Source organism: Xiphophorus hellerii, chromosome 14 (assembly GCF_003331165.1).
Source record: "Xiphophorus hellerii strain 12219 chromosome 14, Xiphophorus_hellerii-4.1, whole genome shotgun sequence".
Classification (NCBI taxonomy): Eukaryota; Metazoa; Chordata; class Actinopteri; order Cyprinodontiformes; family Poeciliidae; genus Xiphophorus; species Xiphophorus hellerii.
Window position 1 is genome coordinate 25,167,191 of NC_045685.1, and position 9,651 is coordinate 25,176,841.

General features: G+C 38.3%; 1 protein-coding gene and 1 pseudogene across 1 annotated transcript in view; one reads left to right on the plus strand and one right to left on the minus strand.

The window, feature by feature from the left end:
* Positions 1–1,895, minus strand: LOC116733325 (tripartite motif-containing protein 16-like; annotated as a pseudogene).
* Positions 1,896–3,903: 2,008 nt separating this feature from the next.
* The window catches only part of LOC116733244 (SH3 domain-containing protein 19-like), a 13,477-nt gene continuing 7,729 nt past the window's right edge, over positions 3,904–9,651 (plus strand). Inside the window, 2 exon segments of the mRNA XM_032584025.1 lie at positions 3,904–3,924; positions 5,663–6,767. Coding sequence (XP_032439916.1) covers positions 3,904–3,924; positions 5,663–6,767 — 1,126 coding nt within the window.

Below are 9,651 nucleotides of genomic sequence, written 5' to 3' on the forward strand. Positions count from 1 at the left end.
TTAAAAAACCCAGTTTGCATTGCTGTTGGTACTCTATTTAACTCTAATGAGCTCAGCTGTGGTTCCGTAATCTAAAAGCCAAAGCCCAGCATAGAGTGGCTGAGTGAATGTTGTCTGGACTCTGTGGAGGAGAGTCATTTTCTTAGAGATGCTGTAGAAACACAGAACACCCAATTTGTAATTGAGGTACACTCCTACTCTGGAGGAAACTGGACCTGATACTGGAGTTTTAACATTGTTGTAGGAACAGGAGTAACTATTTGCGTCACAGTGCAAAGCCCAGGATCTGTCGTTGAGTCCAAATCCACATTTTTCTGATGTGCCTGCTCTGGAAATGTTTTTGTATGTGATGGCAACTTCAATCTCTCCCCCCTTCCACTCAACCTCCCAGTAACAACGTCCAGTCAGACTCTTCTGCTCAGGACTTCACAAAAATAAGTGAATCTTTCTGGATGATCTTCATAAAGCTGCTGTTGCTTCATTAGTGTTACTTTTCTGTTTCTATCCGATAACAACAGAAATTTGTTTGCTGTGTTTGGATCCAGAGTGATTTCTTGTGAGTATTTTAGAAAGTCAGCTCTGGTCTTTGGTTCTGGTTCTGGCAGTAAAACGTCGACTTTACTCACTGTCAGTGAGATGTTTGTTTTTATCTCTGTCAATACGCCTTCTAGAACGCGTTTTGCATCTGACACAGCTGCTGTCACGTCCTCAAAGTGTCTCAGAGGACGAATCTTGATGCTGGATGAGTGTGTAGACTCACTGAGTGCTGGCAGTGAGAGGTAGTTGTGGAGAAACTGGTTGTGATCCTCTGTGTGTGAGAGCTGCTCCAGCTCAGCGTCTTTCCTCTTCAGCTCAGTGATCTCCTGCTCCAGCTTCTCCTGAACATCTTTGACTCGACTCACTTCAGTTTCCTGCTGGGATCTGATCTGCTGCTTCACATCAGACCTTCTTTTCTGGAGGAGACGGATCAGCTCAGTGAAGATCTTCTCACTGTCCTCCACTGCTTTATCAGCAGAGACATTGATGGCCTCCACCTCCTGTTGAAGCAGCTTCACATCTTTCTCTCGATCCTGGATTCTTTGCTGGATTTTCCTTTGCTTTACCTCAAGCTCCTTCTGCTTCTCAGCTCTTCCTGCTGCAACTTGGACTGCTTCATGGCCTTTATGTTCATCCATTAAGCAGAGATAACAGATACACTTCTGATCAGTATGACAGAAGATCTTCATCACCTCATCATGACGGGAGCAGATGTGTTCCTCGAGCTTCTTGGATGGATTCACCAGCTTGTGTTTCTTAAATTGAGCAACATCATAATGAGGTTGGAGGTGACTTTCACAGTAAGAAACCAAACAAACCAGACAGGACTTGACAGCTTTCATCTGCTTTCCAGTGCAAATGTCACAGGTCACATTTTCATGTCCAGTAAAATAGTGATCAGCTGGAGCATCTTTGAGTTCAGTCTTCTTTGTATCCTCCACCCACTGTTCTGGTATGGTGTTTTTCTTCAAGGTACGCCTCAGTGTAGAAGTTTTCCTGCAATAAAGGCAGCTGTGGATTCCCTTCTGGTCTTTTCCATCCCATAAGTCTTTAATACAGTTCATGCAGTAGCTGTGTCCACAGGAAATAGTCACTGGATCCTTCAGTAGATCCAGACAGATGCAACAGGAGACTTTAGAATCCATCTGAACTCCTTTCTGTGCCATATCCCACTTCAACAAAAAGTTTGTTAAACATTAATTGCCTCTACTGCACATAAAGCCACCTGCATGCAGAAAAATGTTCTCCTTCAAAAAACAGAAGCATTCAGTCCTGTGACTTTTCAAGTTCTGCTGTGCAGCTCTGTGAATCTGTTAACCTACTTTTTAGAAGGGAGGAACCATTGCAGAGATTTAAATGATGTTATCAGGTATCAGTATTTATGAGTACATAACAAGCACGCCCTTTGAACTTTTATGGCATGTTTTGACCACTTATGAACCTGCAAAAATATAACTTAGATCATGTGACAAATGTGAGAAGAACACTCTTCTATAAAAAATAGACGTCTCCTCTAAACATTCACAGAATTTTAATACAGTTTTCCAACTTAATTGGATGTTAGGCCAGTTAAAAAAATGAGAACTTTAACTTCACCAAATCTTTAGTGGCTGAAGTCAAGGACTGCAAAACAGACTGAAAAAGACTAAACTTTTTCAGATCGAAGGTTTGTTCCAATTCAGTTCTTTTAGAGAAAGTGTGGTAAAAAGTGTAATTTTAACAGCTGGTAATGCTTACAAACAATAAAGATATTAGCTTAAGAGAACTTGCACATTTACTAATAATACCAGAATGAGTGTGTATGTGTTTGGATTCATGAGTTGATGAGATTAGAAAAAAAAATAACGTATTGATTTGAGTTTATTTAAAAAATTATTTGGGGTACTACTCTTCATCTGTCTTGCCTCTTAATGAGAAGAGATGGAAGTTAAAAACTTATATACTTGGGTATTCTGCAATTTATTGTCCTCAAAGTACAAACTGAACTGAAGAGGTTTTTAAGATTTTGGCACTTTATACCAGTGAAATCTTACAATCTAAGCTTCACCGTCAAATCCCTGTTAAAATACAGGTGATATTTTGTTTTTATGACACTGTATTGATAATGTATTGTAAAATAATTCTTTGATTTCAATGAGTATAACTTGGTTAAATTAAACAAACAATTTTCCTGTCTTAAAGTCACTATAAACCCAGCTAGGGACAGATATGGCTACACTGCAAAAACACTTAATCTCACCAAGTATTTTAGTCTAGTTTCTAATGCAAATCTTAGTTCACTTGAAATAAGACAAAAACAACTTACAAGTAACTTTTCAGCAAGACATATAAACTTGTATTAAGTTAATAATTCCTTAATATTGAAGAAAAAGTACTTGTACTTTTACCATCGGCAGATTATTTCACTTATATACACGGGAAAATGTCTGATTATGAGTGAAATTATCTGCCATTGGAACTGGTACTTTTTCATCAATATTAAGAAATTAATTACTTAAAACAAGCTCCTATATCTAGCTGATAGTTCTACTTGAGTAAAATTTTTATAATGTAGAATGATACACTATCTTTGTATGTGTAGAATGAAAGAGCTTGGATGAAAACAGACTTCCACTGGACTGAAACTGGACCTAATCCCAGATGCTTAAGCATTCTATGGATTACTTTATACACTTTCTTTTGAATGACACTTTTGTACAACGAGGTTCTTAATAGCTATGACTAGCTACACTGCAAAAACACGATATCTTACCAAGTATTTTTGGTCTAGTTTCTTGTGCAAATCTTAGTATACTTGAAATAAGACAGAACCGACTTACACGTTTACAAGCAATAGAAGCTTGTTTTAAGTAAATAATTCCTTAACATAGGTGAAAAATACTAGTTCCATTGGTATATAATTTCACATATAACAATACATAATAATCTGCAAATGGAAGAAGTACTTTTTCAATATTAAGGAATTATTTACTTAAGACAAGTTCCTATTTCTGCTTAAAAGTTACTTATAGGTTAGTTCTGTCTTATTTCTAATTCACTAAGATATTTGCACTAGAAACTAGACCAAAAATACTTGGTAAAATTTTGTGGATTTGCAGTGTAAATACTTAAAATGTCAAAAAACTTAAAAAAAATTAACTACAAAGTAACTGATTGTAGGCATGAACCCAAGCAGAATCAAAATGTGATTCAGCAAACTGTTAAATTCAACCAGGTTACTGCCTTGTTTTTTATCAACACATGCAGGAAATAGGTTACATTAAAGGTGGAAATGTTTCTTTAATTATTAATTTTGTCTGTCCAGCTTATTAAACAGGGTTTGTATGTTTTCGATATCCACTGTAAGTCTGCAGATGTCTCGAAAACATGAGGAAGTGGAGCCCTAAGGTGTTTTCCCCTCTCTGCAGGAAGCTGATACTAAAAGATATCACAGCTGTAGGATGTTTTTTATATTTAAAAACACAACAGTATACAGCTGTGTCAGCAAGATTTCACAGTTTAATTAATCTTTTCTTAACACAAATAAGGGATTCATCCTTTCCACCCACGATCCCAGCAAACATACACATTTTCACCTCGACACACATAAACATTACAGCTTATTGTGAGATTAAAACATGTCATTAGAAAACACTGCTGTTCCCACGCTTCCTTCATGTGAAAACTTGACTCATTTTATCAAAGGCATCTCAGGAAGAAAACGTTCTACCCAAAATTATCTACTGTATATATTTCAGTTATTACTATGTTGTAGCTGAGTTAAATGAACATGAAGCTCAGTCTCTGCATTTTGGAAAAATTAGACCAATTTCCTTCAAAATTGGGATTTTTGTCACTTCATGTAAATGAAAATTAATTTCAATCAATAATAATGAGGCTTGAAGTGAACACACACACATGCACACCCCCACGCACACACAATCAGGGCCTAGTAAGTAAAGCCACCTGATTCAATCTGCTTGGGAAAAATTCAGTTCAGCTATATCTTATCTTTGCTCTCTGCATTGGACGGTCCAGCACCAATAAAACCTGAACACTGCATGTCAATAAAGTTTTATCAGTGATTTAAAGAGAAGTGGCCTCAACGTTTCAATGGGAAGTTTAGAAAGATGAGAGAGTTGCTTCTCTGCTTTTGGTTACCTGTCAGTGAGACATAAAACGCAGAAAAAAGTGGCAAAAACAAAACAAAAAAAAATCAGTCAAGCTCTGATTTTTGGACAATTTACTGCAAACTTAAATGCAAATGATATTAACTGTTGCTGCATACATACTTTTACCATTTAGTATTAGGGTCGCACTAAGAAAAAGTTAAAAAAAATAATTATGAGAATAAAGTCATAATAATGTGAGAATATAGTAATAAAATTACAAGACTAAAGTCATACTATTACAATAATAAAGTTGTGCAAGAATTAAGTCATAATATTTCAAAAATAAAGTGGTAATATTATGACTTTTTGTGGTAATACCAAGACTTTATTCTCACAATTTCATTATTTTTTTTCTTAACATGGCCTTAATACTTTCAATATTTTCTTTCAATTCTGGATTCTGTTTTTTAAGTTTTCAGTTATCTTAATGCACCACTTAAAAGTTTATCTGCAAGACTAAATAAATTTGGTAGAACACTTTTTTTACAGAGAGTTTGAAAAAGTAAAGCATTTTTTTCAAAGATTCTCATGAACTGAACAGATTTCCTCTCATTTTTGACTCAGGTGCTAGCAGGACAAACAGCAACAACTGAAGGCTCCTCTTGGTTTGGTATAAAGCAAAGAGAAAAGAATTAAGACCACTGGGTACATAGCAGGCATAGAAGGTCAAAGGTCAAGTCGCCAATCCAGAGTTTGGCTGAAGTTTTTCTCCAGGGTAACAACAGCTCAGAAAGACGGGCTTGTTAGAATCTCAATAACAAAAGTTGATGCAATTTTACACCCCAGTGATAAGTAGAGTAGTCTGGGATGGTTGATAACAATCTGAGCTCATCAGAAACTTTTACTACCAAACTTCAGATACATATTTCTGACTGAATACATTTACGAAACTAAAACATTTGACTGCAGACATCTAAATGCAGCTGAAAATCTGTTTGAATCAGCAAAAGTCAGATTTTTGTTTTCTCAGATAGAAGATCAGCGAGGCCCCCCGGCCACCTCCCCCCTCCTGCACTTCCAGACCTCCGAATGCTGCTGATGTCATCACCTCCAGCCAATCAACTGTTAGCTCTTCTGAGGCGAACAGCGTAGCTACCAACGCACATACTGAGCCTCAAACACACACCTCCACACACACGCAATGCTCCGACTTCCTCAGTGACCAGCAGTTGCCTTCAGCAGCAGCATTGCCTGACCCATCCCCAGATGTGCCCTTGGAGCGCCCCAGGCCACGCCCACGCACTAGGCTAGCTCGCCAGCCAGTTAGCGACGAGGTTAAAGTTCAGACTTTGGTTAAGCTGCGTGAGGACGGTTTGGCTACGTTAGCGGCGCGTGCAGCCGGCGACTCCACCAACCCAGAGGGGAGCAACGGGAAGTACCTGCAGGAGCTGCTGGAGGCGTTCAGCTCCGACGACTGGGGCTTCCCTGATCACTGCAGCGACGACAGCGAGCGCAGCCAATCGGAGAGCGAGGACGGAGCGGAGGAAGAGGACATGGCGACTCTGAGAGCGAGGATACAAGCGTTCGAGCAGCAGGTCGCTGATGAGAGCTGTGGAGACTTCAATACTGGGAATGTTGAGGGTTTCGCTGTCACAAAAAGACCAGAGCCTCGACCTCGGCCTCGTCTCCAGGGGCAACCGGCCAAATCGACCCCACCTGTCATCGCTCCAAAGCCCAAAAGCTTTTCACCTTCCCCCAAGCCCTCCAGCAAGGTATTCTGGGAAGACGAAGGCGTTGCTGTGGAATCAGGCAGCGTAGAAACGGCAGAGTCAAACCCTGAAGCTCCGTCTTCTGCAGAAGCATCAAAATCTGATCCAGGGTCAGACATCAAACCTTCCCAAACCCCTGAAAAGCCCGCCATAACTCCAAAACCACAGACTGTTACAGAACCGCTACCATCAAGCGCCCCAGTCCCGGCTCCCAGGCCGCCTCCACCCAAACTCACATCCTCCATCAGCAGTGACTCCTTCCCCCCGAACCCAGGACCTCCAAAGAGGCCTCCAGTCGCCCCCAGAGCTAGCCTGGGCGCGCCGCCGCAGAGTGGAGGTGAAGCTACGCAGAACACTGTGACCCAAACTGGTGAGTTTTAGTTGGGTTACATCTCCATTCTGAACAACTTTTAACCAGTTGAGTGTTGGGACTCAATTACAATTTTTATTAAAGTTAATTGCATGGTCTTTATTTAATTTTTTCAAAGCTTTTTTTAAAGTTTGTTTTTATTTTTACCTGACAATTTTCAAAGATTAGTATTTTCTTCTGCCTTCTCAACACTTCATTCATTTAAAAATACAAACAAACTTGAAAAATAAAGCAGAATATCTTCTAGTTTATCAACAACTACACATTTTTAATAATTTGTTTCTCAGTCATTAGGATCTCAGTCAGGTTTGTTTCGATGATGATACTTGGCCTCTTTGATACTCAGTGGAAAATCTGTGGTTTTCTCACTGAAACTTCTGTTTAGTCTCCATGTCAGGAGGGTCATTACATTTTTCTTATTCCAGTGATTCTGCAAACGCTGCTAATATTTTCAGCTAACGCTTCAGGTTTGTGTATTTGACCTTCCTTTTGCCCAGCAGCCATTGTGGAAGAGCTCTATAAACTTACCTGGTTAATTGATGTGGTTGTGAAACTCTTCATGTCTGTTAGCATATATCTGCTAAATTGTCTCTGGTTACTTTCCAAATATTTGCTAGAAGGAAGTGTCCTTCTTCCTGTTTACGGCTGCCAGATAGCCTGAATTAGCAACTGCTGCTGATAAGGAAGTTAAGTTATTGACTCAACTCCACAATGACATGCAGATGAGCTTCATGTGAGATCATTTTCATCACCACTGTTTACTCTGAAGTTGCTACAGTGCTGATATGGTGTTTAAAAAAGAGACTAAAATCATAAAATTAGCATCAGTCTTCCAAGTTGTGGTATTCTTTCTAAACTGGATATTTAATCAAAGGTCAGCAGAGCAAATAAAACTAAATAATAAAGCTCCTCTATTACAAATCTTTTACAACAATCACCAAATAAACAAAATTATTGATATCAAAATGACCAGTATCATTGATGCTAACATATTAGCATCACATTTTCTTGCTTTTTCTACACTGCTGCCTCAGCGTTACTTGATGTCAAGTTTTAATCCTCGATTGATGTGGCTAGTATCAAAAAGCCACATTTACCATCATACCGCAGTGACAGATTGCTGCACCCTAGGTGCACATAGAGGCGTCATCGTATATCCTTCCTCACAGACTCAATAACTATTACAGCTCCCAACAAAGACAATATGTGTTTACATCCCTGCTGGTATTTGCATAATAATCTACTCTGCTTTACTTATGTTTCTTTAACGTTTCTGCAGTTATTGCACTTCTGCTGTTCAGTAGTGAAATCCTGTAGGGACCATTTATTGAACAGCAAGATAAACCTGAACTAAAATCATAAAGTAAAAATATTTATCCATATTCTATATAAGAATGGCTAAATGTATAAATGTCTTCTGTCTTCCTAATTCAAGGGAAACTAATTTTATTGCCGACTTCATGCGCTACAATGTTGTTTTTGTTTCTCCTGGTTTTAGTCCAGACAAGGAGAACCTTTATTTATCTATGGGTGATAATGGAGGGCTTGTTTTGGCGAACTCAACAGTCAGGAATTATAAACAGTTTGCAGGACATTATTAAAGAATGCAGTAAAATCTCTGGCATTCCTCTTGACAATCTTATTGACCTCTATAGTGTCACATCACTGACGAAAGCTACGACACTACGGGTCAAGTTTGAACTGTCAAGATGATAGAATGACGCTCTGTAGAACCAAATACAGACACAGTCTGGAAGCAGACTTTGTCTTGTGTATGCTTAAAGATTGTTAATGAGGTTGTTAGTTTTTTTTTGTGTGGGCCTGCTGAATGTGCAGCAACTTGCCCTTCAAGGACAATAAAGTTTAACCAAACTTTACTAGTGAGGTTGCACAGAGTGGTGTGGTAGACAGTCTACGGCGAGCTGTGTACCTTATTGTTGCTGATAAATGCTGGTTTGGCCTATTTCTCTTTCTCTCTCGTCACTTTAGCTGAATAAGAAACGTTAATATTTCCAGTTAGCAGTCTTTATGGATTGCTGGGAGTCATCTTTTTTTGTTTTTGATGTCATTTTTTAAAAATGTTGCGCAACAGAAAGTTGGCTTGCTTTAAGTTGTTCATCAAAGAGACAACCTGGGGGAAGAAACCATCTCTGTGGCAACAATTTATTATTTTTTTTTCTGCAAATGGCGCTCTGTAGCACTAACTTAAAGGTAAAAGTTTAAGCAGTTTGTGTCCAGGATGTGTGTGGTCTGCAGAGATGTTCGTCTGGTGAATCCTTACTTCCTGATGCTGTGGTTGATATCTGAGTTAGGACAGAGCAGTGAGGAAAGTAGTACAAACTGCCGCTGCCCCCTATCAAGCAGTACAGCAGCTGGTTGCCATGGAGACCAAACAGAGGCAGATGAAGAGGCATTGTTGGATATGGAGTCACTGATTTTATTTTTGTGACGGTGTTTCTTCCTTCCCAGCTGCTGTTTGAACTTGATGCTGCTTAATTAATATTATCTACAGGAGACAAATACAAAGTCACTTTATTATATTTAAAATAATAATATTAATAAAATAAAATAAGTTATTGATTATAAATTTCTGTACCTAAATGTTTTCTGGTAAACTGTTGTAACTGTGAAAGCTAGCTCTGATTTCTGTGGTTTTTATTTGGAAAATGAAAAATTCACAAAATGTTTGATTTAACTTAAAATTACACATTTAAAGTTAATTTATCTTATAAACGTTTTAAATATGTTGTTTATTTAGGTATTTATTTAGGTTATCTAAATAATCTAAATATTACGTAATACTTACGTTATTTAATTTTGATGGTTTTATTTCCCTATTTTACAAAGAGATAACTATAACGATTATAAAGATATTTTTTATATG